The sequence below is a fragment of the Eurypyga helias genome, unplaced genomic scaffold (genome assembly GCF_000690775.1).
Source record: "Eurypyga helias isolate BGI_N326 unplaced genomic scaffold, ASM69077v1 scaffold12724, whole genome shotgun sequence".
Taxonomy (NCBI): Eukaryota; Metazoa; Chordata; class Aves; order Eurypygiformes; family Eurypygidae; genus Eurypyga; species Eurypyga helias.
Genome location: NW_010245758.1, coordinates 4477 through 25951, shown reverse-complemented (window position 1 = coordinate 25951; position 21475 = coordinate 4477). Strand labels below are relative to the sequence as shown.

The window sequence follows — 21475 nt, the reverse complement described above, 5'->3', positions numbered from 1 at the left end:
AACTGGGGGTGTTCAGCCTGGAGAAGAGGAGGCTGAGGGGGGACCTTATCACTCTCTACAGCCACCTGAAAGGAGGGTGCAGGGAGGTGGGTGTTGGTCTCGTCTCCCAAGTGACAAGATAAGAGGAAATGGCCTCAGATTCTGACAGGGAAGATTCAGATTGGATATTAAGAAAAATTTCTTAATGGAAAGTGTTGTCAGGCGTTGGAAGGGGCTGCCCAGGGAAGTGGTTGAGTCACCATCTCTGGAGGGGTTTAGATGTGGTGCTTAGGGACATGGTTTAGTGGTGGACTTGGCAGTGCTGGGTTAATGGTTGGACTTGATGATCTTAAAGGTCTTTTCTAACCTAAATGATTGTATGTACAACTCCATTGGAGTGATTTGAACTGAAAGTTTCAGGTTTTTTTGTGAAAGTTAAATTATTCTGAAAACTGCTATAGAAGGAAATATAGGGTAATTTGTTATTGTTCTCATCTGTCTGCTTCTGTCTTCCTGCCTTTGATTTGTTATTTCTCATCTATACATTAATCAACTTGTGAAAACATTTATATATACATAATACACATGCAACATACATGTATTAATTCTATATGTATGCATACAGGCATGAAAAAATGTGTGTGTACAAAAATCAAATGACCAAGGTTAGAAAAAAGCCCTATTTGTTCTCCATGATGGTCATTATGGAGGATCTGATCCATCATTAGAACAAGTGAGGGTTTTTTTTCTAACCTCAGTCATTGATCAGACACATATTGAAGTACAATTAAATTACAACCAGTTTAAACTGGCAAAGCTAGGAAGGAGTGGGCTGGATTAGGAGTGATATCATTCAGAGCTGCTGCCAGCAGCTTTATTTGCATATCTGTGTGTCTGGCGAACCAGCATCACTTGACAGAACTGGGTTAGGAAACAACCATATGTGTATTTAGCCTGGGAGATCTGTCACAGATGGAGAACAGCAGCAGCCAGAAACAAAACCTCTTCATCAGCTTAGTTAGGCTCATAGCAACACTCTGGACCACAGCTCTCAGACTGTAGTATGCTGCTTTTTAATTATTTTCATAAGTATGTCAGCTTGGATTGCTTGATTACATCTGCAGTGAATGGGCTCCATGAGCCTAAAAGCTTACTGGTGGCTTTTTGTTGCTGTCCAGCAAATGGAGTTCACATGTGTACATCGAGTGGAAGAATTTGGGACTCTTCATTACCTGTTCTTGCTCGTGGTGAGCCAGTCTCCATCATGGATTTGTCAAAAAAACTTCATCTCTCTAGTAAATGGCACAAACTTGTCACCAGAGTGACTATTGGGGGGGAGGGGGGAGCCTTAGTGATTCACTTTTCTAAGTGAAGGTAGCTTGCCAAGGATTTAGAACAGCAGGGATGCCTTTAACTTCTACTGTATTTCATTGGAGAAGGAGTGCACTAGCAGGGAATACTAATTGGTGCATGACTCCATAGGCTGTCATTATCTCTTCACTTGCAGGTTTTAATTAGTAAAACTGCCATGGTGTCTGGGAAGCAGCAGAATGGAATGATCTGATCAATAGGTACCTGGGTATTGGGATAGTAAATTACTTCAATTTGAAAAAACCCTCACAACCTAACTTACCTTCAAAGTTGATAAGTCTATAAGATGGTTGTTGGTAGCAGTGCTTGAGTCTTATTATCCACCATATGAAATACCACCCTGGATGCTGGCAGAGGTTCTTACAGATCTCGATTCCTTTTGTTCACTTAATATGCTGAATAACTTGATGTTCAGTTAGCTCTTATTGTCACCTTCTGACTTTGCTATCTAATAAAATATTCCGATTGGTATGAGGGATTAATTGATGTTACAACACTGCGCAAGCTAACTGCAGGGATCAGTTTGAGTACAGTTCTTCCTTTTGCTTATTTACAGCACAGTTCAGTGGTGGGAGAGAAGATTCTCTCAAGGCATATGTGTCATCCATGCAGGTGGCTTTTTTAAACCTTCGCAGTGATGGGCAGGTGATCTCGGGTTATTCAGGGCACAAAGATATGTCGCTTCTCCTTTTGCAGCAGCAGCTCTACGGGGGGGTGTTGAAGGTCCCAGCACTACACAGGGCAGACCACCATGGACTTCCGTGGCAGCAAGCGCTTCTGGCTCAGTTCCTGTTGCTGCTTGTTGTCGTGCTACCATTAACTAACAGAGATGGTAAGCTGGTTGCAGCAGGCAGAGTGGTTAGCTGTGCGTCAAGTGGGCACTAGGTTATCCGGTTAAACGTGGGGGTGGCATCTCTACTGAAGGAGCTTTTGGTGGTTCCAGGGGTAGAGTTGGATTGATCTTGGAGTAAGGCTCCTTAAAGCTGAAATTTTTCTTATTTCAGAGAAGGCCTTTATTCCCCTGTAAAGTCTTTGGTTTTTGTCCATGATTAACAGCTGTTACAGGGCTGTAAATGTTTTCATTTGATTAATGGATGATCTACTGATTTAGCGCTCATACTTCTGCTATTTGTCAAGTTATAGGGTCCGTCTTTCTTTAATACAGATAAACATTCCAGTCTTGGAAAAGGAAAATTATTCTGGTTACATGAACACTACTGCTAATAGCATGTCTTGTTAGTTTTTGCAAACAAAGTTCCATGTTGGAACTTTATTAATTATACCACAGAATTTACAAGCTTTGCCTCTCAAACTTTGTATGAACCACTTCTAAAAAAACTTTATACTGAACATGCATTTCTTCCCGCTTTTGGGCTGCTTTCCAGCAATGAACATCGTAGGTATTATGCTGCAAGCTTGTGTATACGTGCACATTGTACCCATGACCTGTGCCAGCACAGGAGGAGTTGGAAATCCTTGTTGGTCTCTGTCAGATGCTGGGGTGATCTGTCAAACTTGCTTGAGGTTTTCCAATGGCTGCTTGGTGAGGTGCACCTCCTGCTTTTTGCTGTTCCTTCTGTTGGCTTCAGTCAGAGGATTTGGCTTTGGGGTGCTGCAGAGCTCCTCTGGGTCTGCTGGGCTTCCTAGGGCTAGCCAAGGGCAAGGCTGGAAACACTAGTGGATGAGCCTGAAAAGTTGTTCTTCCATGCCACCTCCCCTTTCTTTTCTCTCCTGTGACTTTCCTTACTACTGATCATCTGAGTAGTATGGTGAGGGATATGTAGGAAGATACTAACTGCAATACAGGGCCTGTCTCACAGCCCTGAAATTAATAGTGTCTGTCAGTCAGTAGCCTGATGAAAAGATATCTTCAGTATCTGGTTTCACAGGGCAGAAAATAGTTAATACTTAACGAACAAAAACTTTTTCAGGACTACAGAGAACAAAGTCAAAAGAAAAATAGGGATAGAAAATCTGCAGGGAGGGAACTGAAACCTGTAGATAACATCTATGCACATATCTGTTCCTATGTGCAAGGAGCGCTGGGTATGTCCGTGGTTCACTGACCTGCAGGATACTTGGCAGAGATCTGAAAACCTGCTTGGTTATGTATGCTGGCTGCTTCCAACTCACGCCCACTTTTAATATAAACCACAGCTTCCTTCTGGATATTGGTATCTGTTAAGCAAATGTGTAATGGGGAAAAAAAAATAATTAGGAAATCAAACAGGAGAGAGGGTGATCCTCAATGTTTCTACATAATATTTTAGTGATGACTGTTTGGGATCCCTTGAGGTGCATAAATGCTGTTTCAGTGCCAGCGTCAACCTTTAGAACATGTGAGAACTTGTTCTTGCATCCAAAACTGATTTCTGAAACTTAGCTGTGTTTCATTTTGGGAGTCTTTGGAGAATACCACAATCTCAGAAATATTGATTGGGAAAAAAAATCCAATCTGGCTGTTGATTAGATCCAAGAAGGAGGATCAATTCATGAGGAAAAAATGGTTTGCTGTGGGAAATGCTTCATATTACGTTTCATTTCAAGAACTAGATTGATGTGAAAACGGTTAAGGTCTTGCACTACATCATTATACAGTGATATGCAACTACTAAAACCAGCTGTAGAAATCTCTTCTGACCCCATGTAGAACATGCAAGTACTTGTTCCTGGGGTTTAACTCGGAGGTTGGCTGGAATAGCTAGCTGTCTTGTATCCCTCCCTGGCCACTTTTCATTACTAGTGTCGTCTCCAGAGGGAAAAGCAGTAGATAGATGTGACCACTAGGTTACTTGCTGCTGTTCCTCTAGGAGGTAGTCCCCCCTGGCTTTGGGGGAATGCAGAAATGCCGGCGAGCACTCCATCCGTTACCTTGTATTGGGAATTGGAGCGGGTAGTGCCCTTGGCCTAACCTGGTGCTGAAGCTGTTTCCTTTGTCTCCAACGTGGTGTTATAAATAAGCAAGCGCGTGTAGGATCTCTGTGCAAAGCCAGTGGGGGTAGCCCGAACAGCTGGCGTTTTAAACAGCGATGTCTGACTGCTGCCGAAGCAGATGAGGACCTGCAAAAATGGAGTGTTGGGTTAAGAGGACTGAAGGGAAAGCTTTTTTACGCTGTCCTACTAGAGCTGAGGGGAAAGCACAGAGGCTCATCAGTAGGGTGAAGTGGCTGGGACAGTGGGAAAGCTGTTCTCTGGAATATTCAGCCAAAGGTCTTGTGTCCTACCATTGCAAGTTCTCATGGCCCAGCGTCTCAGCAAGAGGCAGAGGAACTTCAGTTTCACAGCACTGCCTTCCAAAGGCAAGGTCTGGTTTGTCTTTCATGCCTGTTTTCTCCTGGTTTCTTGATTGGTTTTGGTGTATGTTTTGGTGTGTTTTTTTAACAACAATGCAAGCTGTCTTCTCCCCTTACTAAATGAGTTTACCTCAGAAATCTTCATTGTGGTCTGGTTTAGGGGTTGGGATTTTTCTTCTCCCTCATAAAAATCTGCAAAGAAAACTAGAAAAAGGTCTCTTTGCTGCTCTTAGGAGTTTTGGAAGTAATGGTGGTGTTTTCCTAAGGATTCTAGAAAAATTTAAACTATTCTATAGCTTGTTATCTTACGGTGTTCTGTTTTCTTATCTATGATGCACAAATTACCCTTTTTTGGTAGCTTCAGCTGTCTGGCCAAAGAGATTAATGTTAATGACACTTTACACAAAGCTATGAAGTTGCAAATAGTCTGGGGAGTGCATATTATTCAATGAAACAGTATTTTTTTTTTATTAAAGGTTATACCTATATACGTGCATCTAGCAGTAGCTAGAAGCTCATGGACTACCTGCCATCTTAGCAAAAAGAGGGTATTTTGCTGGAACTGTCAAATCAAAACAAGGGTCTGTTAGCTAGTTGCAGTTTTGGGGCAATTTGAATAAGGTTATGGAATTGTAGAATGGTTTGGGTTGGAAGGGACCTTAAAGACCATCCAGTTCCAACCCCCCTGCCATGGGCAGGGACACCTTCCACTAGACCAGGTTGCTCAAAGCCACATCCAGCCTGGCCTTGAACACTTCCAGGGATGGGGCATCCACAGCTTCTCTGGGCAACCTGTTCCAGTGCCTCACCACCCTCTGCAGGAAGAATTTCTTCCTGATATCCAATCTAAACCTCCCCACTCTCAATTTATACCCGTTACCCCTTGTCCTGTCACTACAGGCTCTTGTAAAAAGTCCCCTCCCAGCTTCCTTGTAGGCCCCTTCAGGTACTGGAAGACCTGAAAAAGAACATTAAATCTTCAAACATATACAAACTATGAGTATTTGGGGGTATAGAGTATTTTTTCATTACTCTTGAATAAGTTATATTAATTATTGTGACACTAATATTCCTTTAAAGCAAGATAAGCATATCCCTTTGTGGTACTAGCTTTTAACCTGTGCCAGTTGTGATTGACCACCAAAGATGCTGTGTCTAAAGAGTCCATGAAATGTAAGTAAATAAAAGGAAATAGTGCTTTGCTGGCATTGCTGGCAGCTGTGGAGAGCTTCTTCCTCAGAGGTATTTGGCAGGTAGCGAAAGAAGAGCACTAACCTGGCGCATACACCGCAGCAAGACTTATTCAGCCTCCGTAGTGTCGTAAGTTGATACCTGGACCTTGTGCTGGAGAAGCTGAGTAACACATAGGTATAGTGACCGTGGCATTAGTAAGATTATTAGTATTATGGCAATTAGACATTAAGATTATTAATACTATGAAAAAAGCATGCAGGGAACCACTAGTGGGAAGAGTTATATTGTGATAAATCTGTATGCAGATGCTACTCTACAGCATAAAAACTTCCCAGAGCTGTGTTTTTCTGACAGTTGGTATAAACTGGCTCAAAATTGGTATAAATGATTGCAGTTTTCATCTTTGACGTTAGACCATCTCTGCTCGCTAGTGGAACCACCAGTGAAGAGTTATTTACAAAGGTACCTAGAAACACAATATAGTGGGGGTGAAGAAGCATTATAAGCAGTTGCTATGGAAAACCATCTCTCCTAGATGTGGGTAGCTGTTCACTGTAGCAGTGTTAGACCTCAGTCACTTGGATTTGCTTAGTGATGCTCCTGGAAGATTTTGTCTAAAGGGAAACCATAAGCACCTCTATGTTGTATCTGAGAATAGCTCTTCTCTCCTGGACTTGTTTGTCGCCTGCTACGACTGAGCTATCCCTGTGCTCTACAAAAATGACCTAGGGGCTGGGGGAAGTAGTGGGAACTGGCGAGGGAGAAACCACCAACGGTGGTGAGAACGGATGCTTGGAGGCAAGTGCATCTACTGAATTTCAAAGGTGCAGAGGAACTCAAGAAGATGAGCTTTAATTTAGAGAGATCGAATATAGCCTAACACTGTAGGACTAAGAAGGGATGACTTCTGCCCCAAGGCATCTTGGGACAGTGGCCCTTGGCCTAAACTTGAATATCATGAATATAGTCTTCATGAATATCGTTTTAGCTAAGGATTGAAGCACAGATGCAAGGAAGCAAAGGAAAGATTGATAGTCCCCAGCAGAAACTCTCCCATGATATTTTTAAAGCTGTGAGTTTGGAGAACAGAAATGGAGGTGGCTTGGGGAAGCTATCCTAGGTTTAAGGAGTAGTATGGAAATGCTGATGGCAATGGTAGGTGCTTGAAACTATGCTCAGGAGATCAAGCAAAAGAGCAAGAAGCATTGGGCTTTAGGGGGATGGGGCTATTTGCTTTTTTAACTTAAAACTGTATAATATGCAGGAGAAGCCAGTGGCTTGAAGAAAACTTCCGCATAGGCCATTTATCCCAGATCTACCTAGTAGTGAACTTCACTTTTCCTTTAGAGACTTTGAGAATACATGTGGCTCCGGCTGTACAGGAGGTGTGTTTGATCTCCAGGGACAGCCTTGAGACCGGGCGGTTGTGACTGCCAGAGTCTGGAGACTGTCTTCTTCAGCGCGATCCTGGGCGTACCCATGTGTGGGTGCTGCTAGGGGAGGCTGATTACCCCAGTGTAGTTGTTGAGTTGCTCTTGATGCTGTGGTGACGGGAGCATTACAAATGTTGAATTATGTGGCCTGAACCTTAGTATCTGCCCAGGGCTTTGGGAAAGGTTACGGTAGTACAGCCAGTGGCTGGCTGTCGTCTTCAGTAGTTTGGCTTCCGATTGCTTCTGGCTTAACTTGTGTTTGTAGTACGCAGCAGAGGATGGACTTGTACTCGCAAAGGATCCATCCAGGACAAGTGGCCACAGAATGGATTTGCATTTAAAGGCTCCAGCAGTTAGACTACTTTAGAGAAACTAAGGATAACAAGCCCCAGGAGATGGGTTTGGGGGTATCATAGTGTTTCCTTCAGATAACCACCATATTCAACATATTTCAGTTGCTGCCCTGGAAACATGGCTGCTCTTTGCTATGTCCACAATGTCACCCTGCGGTGTATGAGACCTTGGCTATTAAAGCCATCTTTTAAAGGATTTTGGCTTCTCCAGTCTTGTCATGGGCTGCTGCCTTGCCTACTTCCCAAGACTCCCAAGTGCATGCTACCTCAAGCTTTAGTATTGTGATCTTCCAGAAAATGCCTTCCCTGAAGAGCAAGGTGCAGAGGTGATGTTGCTCACCTAGCAATGCACTAGGATATAGTTAGGGTTAGTTAGGCAGAATGAGCTGCTTAGAAATCCCATTCTGCAGTTACCTAAACCTTGTGCTGATGTAAAACTGCAGCAGTGGAGTAGACTGTGTTTGTATAACTCTCTTGCTTTGGTGACCTTTCTGATCAGGCCATTTTGGCCTTTCAAGCTTGGTTTTCTTGATCTCCTGTATAGGAACGGTCAAAGGGTGAAGTCACCCAGAAAGCATTTGTGCAGAAAAGTGCAAGTTGAACTGAAAAGCATTGATGGCTGCACCATGTACTTTATGTGCAGTAGTCCTAGGGGAAGATATAGAAATATATTTAAGAAAAATGCTTCTGTAATCTCTAATCTCTTCAAAACACATAGTCAAGGCAGTGATAAGATTTCTTTTATACCCTTTTCTTTCCTGTATTCCCTTCATCACTTTCCCCTCTGAAAATAACAACAAACAATTGCCCTCTCTTTCATTCTTCCTCTTCTCTGACACAAAGGCAGCTTAGCCCAAAGTGTAATCCACTTCTGGGCAAAATCTTCACCTGCAGCATCACCTCACTGTCATCTGCTGAGAGTCCTGCTCAGTGCAAAACAGCATGTGTAAGAACCAAAGCGACCATCTCAGCTAATTGGCCAATGAGCTGGTTGTGGTGGGGTTTTTTTGTCTGGGCTGATAAAGTTAAACCCCATCCATGAAACTACTAATCTGAGGCCACAGACACTCAGTAGCATCCTGCCTTAAGTTATACTACATTGCTGCTCCTCCACCTGTAGCTGGTTGTCTGTGGAGAGCACTGCCATGCAGCAAACCAGACCAGGGAAGCTCATCCAACTGGAAGAACCCATCGGGCTCTTTTAGGCCATATTTTTGGGCTGTTTTAACCCAATTCAGTTTACTGCTTATCTGTGCAAATACCTGAGAAGGGAAGGTAGAAGTGAGCAAAGCAGGCACTGAGGGGTGGTAATGGCATTGCTATGTTGGAGTTGATGGTGGTTGGTAAAATGTCACCCTGGAAACTAAAGGGTTGTGTAATGTTGAATAAAGTCTGGCATACTCCTAAAAAATCACTGTTATAACAGAAAGTGTTGGTGAAATCCTGTGTGAGAGTTGAATACTTCAGTAACAACTTGATATTTTAAAAATCAAGAAATTAAGATTTGCTTTTGTCGTGGGGTTCAGTGACCTGCACAACTCTTTCATGCAGATTCCTCCACCCTTTCTGATGTTTTGAACACACAGAGTGAGTCTAGATGGAGATTTCGATAATGTTCCCAGTTTCACCACTGCTCAAGGCAATTGTGCTCTGGAAAAACTGTCAGAACACTAGATATTGGCATATGGACCTCTAAGTTTTTTTAAAGTTAATGCACAGTTTTCACAAGCCTGCACACACAGACCACTAAGCCCTTCACTGAGAGCACAGGTGCTGAAATCACACAAGTCATCCAAGGTTTCTTCTTGATAATGGAAGTGTTAAGCTGCTCTTAACACTGAAATAGTTTAGCCTGAACATATGAAGTCTGATCTACTACATTCTTTGAAACAGGAAAAAAAAACCACCAACCCCCAAAAAAACCAAACCCCAAAAAACTAATTTTGCACAAAGTTTAAGTTTTTTTTTAAAGTATTTTAAGACTTCTAATTGTGTATTTGATGGTTTTATATAAAAACAATTTATTGTACATATTTGTCTGATTGTTCTGTGCAAAAGAAGCCTCTGTGGACTTTGCCGTATTCCAACAGATGCTTTACACAGCACAGAAGCAATTAGAAATGTACAATGGATTATCTGGGGGGGGAAAATGCTGTAACTTTGTAAAAATATAAGTGCAGGATGTTAAATACTTTATCTTTTGATTCTTATCTTGTACACTCCCCATATGTACTCAGGTATTTAGATTTTAAATGGCTTACAGGAGTAGACACTTTCAAACTTCGGTCGCACTATCCTAGTCAGAAAGTGAGAAATACAGTTCTCCTACTGGTTTTATTTTTCTACTTCCTGCTCTGCTCACCCTCATTTGTGTTAAACTCTTAAATAAGAGATGGAGTTGTGTTCTGTTGGTAAGACCTGCCACCTAGCCCTCCTTAAGGGGGGGTCAGGCAGGGACAGTTGTTTGAGTTTGGTGTCTCTGAACTGCAGAGACTGCTTTGCCATAACCCAGCACCACAACTCTCACTCCTGGCAAAGATATCAGGTGATGTACAGGCTCTTACTTACATAACTGATGTCTTTTAATATTTAGCATCTCTCTCTCTCCCTGCCTGTCCTAGGACTGGACCTCAGTTATGGATTAGAGCACAGCATCTCTTCCCATGGCAATTAAATTCATTATTTGTAGCAAGGAAAGTGAGGGGGGAAGGAACTCCCTGAAATAAAGAGATTTGTGAGTCTAAAAGTTGCAAATGGGATAGGTTCTCTGGTATGTTCAAAGTAAATATTACAGGACTGAGGATTGTAAGCTGATCTTGAACCTGGGCACAAGCAGCCCTTCTCTGCTGCGTGCTAGAAACTATCTTCCAAGCGAGAAAGTTACTGCCAAACACGGTAAGGTATTTGGCAAACTGACCTTACTATTTAAAAACTCAAAAATCCACAAAAATGTGCTTGGTTATACTTCTGGAAGTTGACGTGGGAAAGCATTTATCCTGTGGTTTACTCCTTGCAGGTCCAGCTTCTCCTGGAAAGCCCAGCTGGGCTGCTGCCCTCCAGAGACAGGCCCTGAGAGCTGTGGGCACCTTTTGTTCTAAGATCTCCTAAAGCATATGGATGCTCCAGGGGAGAGATCCTAGGAGCTGGGACTTGTGTCTGCTGGAGCATCTGAGCTCAGCGTCAGGCTCTGCCTCTCTTCTCCAAGATGCATCTTTTAGCTGTGGCCAAAGGGCTGGACCTTTGTGCTCCATCATTTGTGTGTTCTCTTGGAAAGAAAGTAGCAGGTTTTTCCTATGTTACATCCCGAGAAAATCCTCAATCCACCTTGTAAGCAACAGTTGTGTGAGGTAAATCTGTCACCTCTGTGGTTATTAGAGTTGGGGGACCATGGGAAGAATCCCCAGTGCCTCTGGAGCCACTTTCTTTTCTTTCCTGGCTTTTCCCAAAACTCAGCAGAAAGAACAGTGGAATTTTAGGACCTAACTTGTGCTGTGGTTTCCAGGAGGCTCTTGGGAAACCCTGATGGTTAAAACAGAGTTCCTGTGAAGTGCTTAGGGTATGGGGTGCTTACATCCTTCCTCTGGAGTTAGTTACTGTAACACCAAATCCACAACAGTGCCTTCATGTTTTTGAAAGTACAAGGGAAGAAGAAAGGGGGGTGGGGTGGGCAAAGTAGAAAAAAAACCCTCTTCCAGACAAGGCAAGTGACAATAGAAATGATGCTGTCTAATAAAAGGGGGGAGAACATAAATTTTTTTTTTTATTTTTTCCCCTCTACTTTCCTGTGTGCCACCGCCTGCACCACTACAACCACAGTAATCTAGGTTTAAGTTTTCTTCTGGCAAACTTCATGCTGTTACAGTCTGAAGGGTTTGATGGGATCTTGTACTGCTCTGTAAACATCAGTATATTGAAGAGGACTAATTCATGCAAAATATATAGGGCCTGTAGTGACAGGACAAGGGGTAGCGGGTTTAAACTGAAAGGGGAGAGGGTTAGATGAGATATCAGGAAGAAATTCTTCACGGAGAGGGTGGTGAGGCACTGGAACAGGTTGCCCAGAGAAGCTGTGGATGCCCCATCCCTGGAAGTGTTCAAGGCCAGGCTGGATGAGGCTTTGAGCAACCTGGTCTAGTGGAGGATGTCTCTGCCCATGGCAGGGGGGTTGGAACTGGGTGGTCTTTAAGGTTCCTTCCAACCCAAACCATTCTGTGATTCTATTTTAAATGGTATTTCCAACTTATCTTTCTGAGAAGATGGTTCTGCCTTTAATTCTGAAGCTCAACAATAAATTAATAGTGATGCAGAGAGAAAATCAGCTGCTGAGGGAATGATGGTGGAAAAGAGTCTGATTATTAACTGCATAGGAATATCCCAACTGTGCAAATACAGATGGGGAATGAGTGGATGGGAAGCAGTAGGGCAGAAAAAGTTGGTAAAATAAATGACAAACTGAATGCAACAATAATGAAACTCTTTTGGAAAGAAAAAAAAAAAGGCAAACCTCACGGTGAGTTGCACACATGGGGCTTTCATTTGGGATGGCCTTGAAGTTCTCCAAGTCTTCTATGTAGTATTGGTAAAACTTCAGCAAACAGTTACAGCCAATGATTGACCAAAAAATGGCAGATGCATGTGGACCAACTGTAGAGTGAACAGATGGGACATGAAAATGGCTGGCAGGACCCTGCCGAAGGCAGTGGGATTGCGTAGTTTGGTGAAAAGGACACTGAGGAGTATGAAAACTGTATGTTAAAAAATATAGCTATGAAAAGAGAAGGAATAAATTCTTTCCATTGTGGATGGGAGCAGGAGAGCAGGCTGTGGTTACAGCCAGGATTGGTGGAGACATCAGGACAAACCTCCCCATACTAGTGATAGTTCAGTCCTAGCCTGGGCTGCCTGGGGAGGGAGGTTGCTGGGTCTCTAACCTGGCTATCTTCTGGGACTGGCTGGCCAAGAACCCATCAGAGACGTCCCCTTCAGGTCCCCACCAGCCTTGTTTTCTGTGATAATGCCACTTTCTCCTTAGAACCCTGGCCTCGGGTTTTATACGTATCAAAATTTATATGGTCTGAGTTGGGTCTCGTGTTACTTTTCACAAGCTCTCATATATGGGATTCTTTAGGTTCTATTTATGAAGTTCAGAACCAAATCCTTTATATTCCTTTTCAAGAAGTTGGTCTGTTTTAACTGATTACAACAACGTTACGTTTCATAGAACCTAAAACTGGGTAGCACACCTATGCCCCCATTATGATGGCTGTATGTTTTAGAAATCAAACAAACCAGAAACGAGGCGATTCCTACAAAAGGAGAAAACGTGTGTATATTCTGTTTTCTTTTTACAAGTTTAATTGGGCGATCTCACAGCATTGAGATCTCTGAATGTCCCGGTTACCTCAGTTAGACAGGAGCTCTCAGCTGGAGGCAATTTCATTTCTTGAAACAGGAATCCCTGAGACTCCATTGGTAAAGGTGAAAGTCCGATTCTACGATGTAACTTTCTCTGAGGTTAAGGTTGTTGACCGAACTGGAGATGTGAATATATCACTCGTATTCTGATGCGTAAATGATACGCAATATGAAGGTAATAACTGGAATTAATATGAAAAAAAAGATTGTGAGATCCATATTATGCTTTTGTAAAGTCTCTATTTTAATTGATTATATTACATGGAGGAAGTTCACCTTCTGAACTACCGTGTTAGTAAAACCTGTTCGTAAATCTAATGGGTTTGTGTGTTTAAAAAAAAAAAAAAATCTGAACTTACGAAGCTCCGTACACCTTCCACAAGCCTGGATAACCTAAGGAATGACAACCCTGCTTACCCTGAAGTATGTCCTGTATTCAGGCTGCTACATCTTCAGTCTGATTCTCTCTTTTTTTTTTTTTAATTGAGTCTCATCAATCGCGTTGTATTTTAAAATGACAAATTAAAAACATAAAACTGAATATTTATGTTCTTCACGTAGCTTTTATGAGACTTTGATATTTAGGATTTTTTTTTAATAAGCTTTTGTTTAACACTTACGTGCTTTCTGCAGTCAATGTGCCAGCCTGCACAGCATGGTATTGTACTGTTCAACTAGGAACATTACCCTCCTTTTCCTGTTTGAAAACAATTTAAAAAAACCCCAACAACCCCAAAAAATGGAATTCCACCACGACTTGTTTTCTATGAAAATAACGCCCCACATTTAGGGGATTCTTTTTTTTTTTTGTTAAAGCCTAAAGGAATTCCTTAAAATTCCCTCCTTTAATTTTTATTTTTCTATTTGCCCTTTTGCAAGACGAGCGATAATGTCTCTATAACATCTTGTGACAGCAAAAACTGTAAGCAGGTGTTGGGAATGGCTGGTTTCTGCACCCGCCACCTGCAGCTGTAGGGAGCTCTCTGCTTTGCCTGGTCTGACGTTTCTCATCCCGAATTTCCTGAGCCATCAGAACCAAAGAATTTTTTAAACTGCTGAATACTTTAAGTCTTTAATTATGTTTTGGTCCGTGGTTTTGGGTTGTTTTCAAAGGTTGCAAGCTGAAAAGAAACATAAATCGGTTAAAGTAACGTGCAGAGGAATCCCCCAGGTCTGTGAACCCGAAGTGGTTTTTAAGCCGTGACCAGTAACTCGTCACCCAGTGCTGTGTACATTCCGGTGTGTGGGTGGCAGCAGTGCCATTCTCTAAGGAAACCTCGTTTTCCAGGGTGGTTTTATCACTGCCAACAGCCTCAAACGCCAGGACGGCTGTACCTCGGGATGTCACAAGCGGCAAGATCCTAAAAGCAGTGCTGCCAGAAAGCAGCAAATTGCAATGAAAAGGGCTTGTGCCTCCTTTTTATTTTTCGCTACTTTAACACTTGCAGCAAGAGAGCTTCTTAAAATGCAGAGCCAGTACAAACTGGCCAAAATAATGAGAAGAGAGAGAAGACTAACCTGCCCCATAACAAAGCACTCCAGGGTGGGTTGAGGGTGAAGATGCTCTCTCCCCCTCTGCAACCCACTCTCCTGAGTGTGGACTTTCCACCTTTTTTCATGCTCCTGGTTCTCTCTATACTGTCCTGCTCCTTCTTGCATGTCCCCTCCTTGGCCTCTCTGGAGCTGGGGAGGAGGTAGAGCTGGACTGTGCCCCTCATGGTGGGGAGGAGGGCTGGCAGGGGGACAGTGCTGGAGAGGAGGGAAGGGGGCAAAAGGCACGGTGAGGAGACACAAAGTCTGCTCTGCTCCAGAAGAGAGGGCAACGAGGGGCAGGCACGGCCTGTTCCCCAGCATCCCCCATCCATCCCCCTTTCCCTTCCAGTCCCACACTGTAGGGAAGAAGATGGTGTGTTTGTTGGGTTCAGTGCCCAGAGAAGCTGTGGATGCCCCATCCCTGGAAGTGTTCAAGGCCAGGCTGGATGAGGCTTTGAGCAACCTGGTCTAGTGGAAGGTGTCCCTGCCCATGGCAGGGGGGGTGGAACTAGATGGGCTTTAAAGGCCCTTCCAACCTGAACCATCCTGTGAGTCCTCTCTGATTCTGTGATGCCACCTGGAAGCGACCGGTTATTTCAGTGTGTGTGCAGACAGGCACACTGGGCTCGTGGATCCATGAACTCTCCTTTTTTGTTATTGTTTAATCATTCTTCACTTGAATGGAGATGTGAACAGCCGCTCTCACCTGCGCCCTCACCCGCAAGGGGAGCCAGGCAGTCCTTTTACACACCATGGGTCAAAGGTGGGCTACTTGGCAAACACGCCAGGGCAGTCAGAGCAAGCGTGAGCAAGATGAGCTTGCTTTCGTCTGCCTTTGCCACCTCTGCCCTGCTTGGTTTGAGAAGCCAGTGGAAGGTCATACCATGCTAAATTGGAAACAGACAAAAATTCTTGTTTTCACGGTGTGAGTGCAACGTGGTGATAAAAAATGTTCTCCTGTGGCTCATGCATGTCGCGTGGCAGTTACTTGGCTTAGTACCTGCATCTCCCCAGGAGACGTGTAATCCTGGTCTGCTGTGGGAGCTCCTGCAACGAGACACTTCAGTAACAGAGTCGGAGCTAACCCTGTTAGAAGAACACGCGGCCAAAGCACTGGCTATGGGACTGAGCTGGAAAACGACTAAAAAAAATCATTAAATACCAACCCCATCACTTCATTTACTGCTGTGAGAGATGTGGCTGCACGCAGCAGCCTGGCTGGGCTCGAGGAGAGGACAAACCGAGTGGGCACAGCTGAGGAAGGAACCCACGTGAACTCTCCTAAACTGTACCCTGACTGCCTGTGAGATGCCTGAAACACAGAAATACCACACGCAAGGACGGGCCTGGGGACCCTACCTGAAAATCCCTTCCTCCTGCCGGGCCATGCTTGCACCCAGCCCTGCACCACCACGCATGGCCCTGGGTCCTGGTCACGGCTCTGAGGGTCACAGGGCACTCCTGGGCATGGGAAAGCACCAGAGATCCTTAACCACTGGAACAGCTCCCTGTTACCGATCCCAGTTTGGAGCTGGATCAACAGCAGTGCCCGCAGAGCCAAGGGGCTGGTGATAAAAGGTTGGTCCTGGGCTCACTGCACCCATGGAGTCTGGGGTGGGAGCGCTGAGGCCCTGCCGTGAATTACGAGCTGGGTGGGTTTGTGCCAGCCCCGCTGCAGCCGGATCCTCGATGGGGAGGGCGGGGGGTCCTCCTTCACATGGCTGCAGTCCCATTTAGCAGTTTGAGCCCTCCATGACAGCACGGGAGTGAAATCAGAACGCACAGAAATGAGTGCAGAGAAAATTAAAGATGGCCTAGATTAATCAGCAAGCCTGGTTCGCTTTTTAGAGCGCTGTTACATGTTGATGCCTGTAGAGAGGATCTATCCATCACTGTATAATGAAGCATCAGCAGGGAAAATGGGATTTTGTGAGTGTTCACTCTAAGATCTCTAACGTCAAATCCTAATGTCCTGTGTCCATCCATGCACGGGACTTACACAGGCTGCTGCAATCTGAGGGCTGCTGGCTCTGTCTGTGTGTCCCTCCACCTGCTCCTCCGGCTGCCGGGAACCAAGGGATCACCCCTGGCCCTGCTTTGCCCCAGTCTCAGCCCCTACACCAAGGTAGTATAAGATTATAGAGGAAGGTGCCTGCGCTGCGAGCTCCCCAGCCATCAGCTGAGCCAGCTTTGGGCAGGCAGCCGCAGCGTCTGGCACGTGCTTGCAGCCTGAAATGCCACAGCAGTGCTTCGCCAGCATTTCTTAGGAGACTGGTGCGTAGCTTGGGATGCAAGATACGCTCCAAACGAAGAACAAAGAAGCCTGTTTATTAAGAAGTTTCAGCCTGTGCAAATCTGCCTGCAGGGTGGAGAGGGTAGGGATGCTACCCGGAATAAATTTCTCTTACAAGAGATCGTACATAAGCACAAAGTTATGGAGTGACAACATTTCTAAAGCACCCCACTGCTCAGGAGCCATTCCTCGTTAAAGGACCCTTGTCCCTTCTCTAACACAAATTGTAGATGAGCTATTTTTACTAGCCAACATCTCAGATGGAAAATACCGTTACAACCAGATGGAAAAAGTTAGTAAGACAGAGCGGATGGATGGGCTTTAACACTTGATTGTTTTTCAGACAGCGACTGCAAAAATAGTATGATGGAAGCACGCATTGATTGTTTCTCTCTGACTACAGATAAAAAAGCATCCTGTGTTGGAGGACATTGCACCCAAAGTTTCAAACCCAGCCTGGTCTCCAAGTCTCAGGCAGGCCGGGTCCCCCTTCTGCGTGTGGTCACCAATTGCGGCTGCTCTGCAGGTCCAGTAACGACTCGCTGGTGCCCGGTGAATGCTTCTGACTGTGCGGGCTCCCTGGGGTACGGTGTGCATGTACCCTGGGGTATGGCTGTGCAGGTTCTTTGGGGTACAGCTGTGCGGGTATCCTGGTGTATGGCTGTGCGGGTACCCTGGGGTACGGCTGTGCAGGTACTCTGGTGTATGGCTGTGCGGGTACCCTGGGGTACGGCTGTGCATGTACCCTGTTGTACGGCTGTGCAGATACCCTGGGGTACGGCTGTGCGGGTATCCTGTTGTATGACTGTGCAGGTATCCTGGGGTACAGCTGTGCGGGTATCCTGTTGTATGGCTGTGTGGGTACCCTGGGGTACGGCTGTGCATGTACTCTGGTGTACGTCTGTGCAGGTACCCTGGGGTACGGCTGTGCGGGTGTCCTGGTGTCCGGCTGTGCATGTACCCTGGGGTACGACTGTGCAGGTATCCTGGGGTATGACTGTGCGGGTATCCTGTTGTATGGCTGTGTGGGTGCCCTGGGGTACAGCTGTGCAGGTGCTCTGGTGTACGACTGTGTGGGTACCCTGGGGTACGGCTGTGCAGGTATCCTGGTGTCCGGCTGTGTGGGTACCCTGGGGTACACCTGTGGTGGTATCCTGGGTTACAGCTGTGTGGGTATCCTGGGTTACAGCCACCCCGGGAGCACACAGGCTGCAGGGACCCATGGTCAGCAGCGCTGCTGGCACATCACACGATGTCGCTCTGTGCGTCGTCATCCTCCCCTCAAGCAGGATCAGAAAAGTAGAGCAAGGTAAAAATTAATAAATAGTGGCAATGTAAAACTGGGTGCTGTGGCTAGCTGTGTGCCACGGGGCAGTAACAGCGTATCTGCGGTTATTACTCAGATCTTCATTCTTTGTGACACGGGGAAAACAGCGTTTGCTAAGAGCTGGGGGGTCTCTGGCACTCCATCTCCGTGGGCATGCCTGTTGGGCAGAGCTGAGCCACCCACGCAGCGCTGCATGGCAAGTGGAAAAAACAAGCTGTTGGCCACAACAGGTTTGGAAATCAACACCACTTCTGGTCTATCATGCAGGGGATTTTTCTCCCCCTCCCAACTCGTTATAAAACCTGTGAGCTGTGACCAGCTTTCTGGATGCTATAGGCGAGTAATTCTCCTATTGAAATGTTCTGTCTGTGGCACGGCAAGACTTGGCATCACGTCCGCCGAGGCCATAGCCACAGAACACGCTTTCCAGCCCGGGAAGATGGAGCCTGGTAGGTGAAAATAAAAGAAGGCAGCGTCTTCCAAATCTGTTTCTGTATGTTCTCTGGAATAAATGTATAGCAGCTGAACCAACTGGAGGGTAGGTGATCTCTGGTTTAGTTAAATCAACAGATTGCGCAATCAGATGCTTGAATAAAGAAGTGCTGCTGCTTGTCCAGGAGCAGATTTCAATGCTGGGGTCTGGTTAATGGACAGGCCGCTTCCTCCTGCTCCTGCCCTTGGGAAAAACACTGTATCGTCCCTTTGCATGTAGGTGACTTGGACTGACACCAGTGGTGTTCATACACTTGCACGGGAGGGGAAACAGAGCTTCCCTTGACAGCAGACACAGGCTCTCCCCGCAGTGCACACCAGGATCACCTGACAAATCCCGTACGGGTGATGCACAACACGCTTTGGGTACTGACAGATTCGCAGAAAGCCGCTTAAGGTGGAAGGCAGCAGCACAGCATCTCTACGAGGCACTGGCACATCCTTATTTTGCTGTGTTCAACTCAACCGAACTAATAAGATGAAAGGCAATTTAAAAGCGCCTGGCAGATTACCTTGACCAAGAGCTTCTTAAAAGCTCACACAATGGAAGTGCATTTGAGCTAAAAATACGGCATCAGTCACGACAGTATGTAACAGCTATAATGTTTAACCAAGGAGGAATCAGCTTTGTGAAGTGTGTCACTTTACAACTGCCAGCACCTGGGAATAGCAGCTGTGTTTCTGGGTCAGTCTTTCACATCCCAGTTTGTCAGACTGAACCTCTTCTGCCTAAAACGCAGCATCCCTCCGTAGCGCGCACTCTAGTAATGGCCAGCGATGGTGCAACAAAATCACGCGGGTGGCTGGCGAGGGGGTTGATGCCTGTGGTTTAACCCATCGTGAAATCAGTCTCAGGCACCCTAGTTCAATGCCATTTGCGTGCATTTCTGCTGCTGAGTTATTTCTGTTGTTTCAAGCCTGACGATGGTCGCAGTCCTCCCCTGCCCCATCCTACAGAGCTTCCTCTGGTCCCACTCTCTGGAGTCTGAGCAACCCCTGGGCTCAGGGGACTTGAGTTTCACCTTATGATTTGCTAGCCAAGTTGTCTGACTTCTCTTGGTTTTAGAACAAGATGGCTATTGAGTATTATCTGTTAGCGAGGGAAAGTGCAAACAGCTTTTATCTCCACGAAGCCAGGCAGCGTGTCACCCCACCGGCTTGGAGTCAACTGCATCTATCTACGCAGTTGAAAACTACCAGCCCCTTATCTGCAAAGCTTCTTGCAACAGAGAGACCCGAGATACCTTGTTTTCTGGCTCTCAGGGCAAAGAACGAGGCTTAGGTCCTCACTTGAAAGTTTCATTTTGCCAATCGGGAGTTTGCAGGGCTTGCTGTGGGCTGTCCCTAGGCAGAGAGCCACGCCAGCAGGACTGCTGCTGTCCCAAAAGGGAAACCTATTTAAACTGCCATCCTGCTATCGAGTATCCCAGTCCCGATACGGCCGAGGAGAAGCAGGTAGTCAGTTCAAGGGCTAGCGCTGTTTGCTTGATAAATATTGATGGTGTGGAGCAAGGCATACTGCAACACTGCAAAAGGTCCTTAAAAATGTTCAGAGGATGAAAATTGCCGGGCACTGTTGTGATTTTGAAGCTCAAATAATAAATGATTCAACAACTGTACAGTTACCATGGGGATGAATTCTCATTGAGCCTAAAATTACCAAGCTGCTGACAAGGACCTATTTTTAGTATCAGCAGATGTGTATCTTTAAAAACATCAGCACAAACCTACTACTGTGTGTTTGTGTATGCATGCCTGCTCGCCTGTAATTGAGTTTTCTGATGCTAATAACAAAAGCAAGAATAAGTGAACGTCTGAACACTGCAACGGCCGATGCAGCGATGTAGGCTGGGGGCGATAAGTGGAAGTTGCAATTAATACCTGAAAAATAAAGCATGCAAAGTGGCCAGATTGCCAGTATGTAACCGAACTAGTAAGCAGAGCCCTATCATTACCCTCAGCTAATGTGCTACAGTAATGGAGTGTCTATTTTCGGTGTCTGAGAGCATCTAATGGGAAGCGCCCGTCAGGACTGTCACAGCCCCACGACACAGGAAAACGGAGGCTCAAAGCTGACACGAGCTGCTGGCACAGATCCTGAATCTCCGCACTCAAAGACTGAGTTTGTAAGCACTCTCCCTGTTTCACACTTGAGGGAGGTGCAAGGATAACCCACTCCAAGAAAGCACACCGATTAGGCAAGGTGTTAACACATCCCCAGCAGTGACTTAACGGCAGCCGGTGTCGGTGCCAAGTTGTGGAGTGTTTGCTACCCACCAAGCAACTCAGCCCATCCACGCTGACTCACCCCACCGTCAGCCATGCAAATTGTGCCGCCAATTTAAGAAAGGTTAAGGCCCCTGCACCGCTGACTTTGACCTGGTTTTTCTCGTTAACTCTAATAGGACAGGCTGGAGACCTGCCTTTTTATTTTATAGCCTAACTTTGCTGAGGGAGAGGCCAGAGGGTGCCTATATTGACATCTCATTTGGTGATAAAAGCATTGGTTTTGGTTTTGCCAAGCATGTAGCTGGATAGACATATCTCTGCTCGCCTCCCGGCATGCCAGCACAGTACATATGCATGCAAACGGAGTTTCCTAGCACACCAGCCAAGCAAAAATCAAAAGCAGTACATTACAGACGGGTAGGATAATAGGGCATTACGGGAGACAGTTCAGCACTTTGGCTCAAAAAACCAAACAAGCTCTTCAAGTTGCTGAAAGGCTGGGATGGAGACAACAGAGAGGACTGCAGTGGTTGATAGCAGGCAGCAGTGCTCCCCGCCTGCGC

The 21475-nt window shown here is 45.6% G+C and overlaps 1 protein-coding gene across 1 annotated transcript in view; it reads left to right on the top strand.

Moving 5' to 3' along the window:
• The window catches only part of LOC104508534 (epithelial splicing regulatory protein 1-like), a gene marked incomplete at both ends in the record, with an annotated part of 43196 nt that extends 25023 nt beyond the window's left edge, over positions 1–18173 (top strand). The window contains 1 exon segment of the mRNA XM_010150191.1: positions 17502–18173. Within this exon segment, the coding sequence (XP_010148493.1) occupies positions 17502–18173 (672 nt within the window).
• Positions 18174–21475: the final 3302 nt, after the last annotated feature.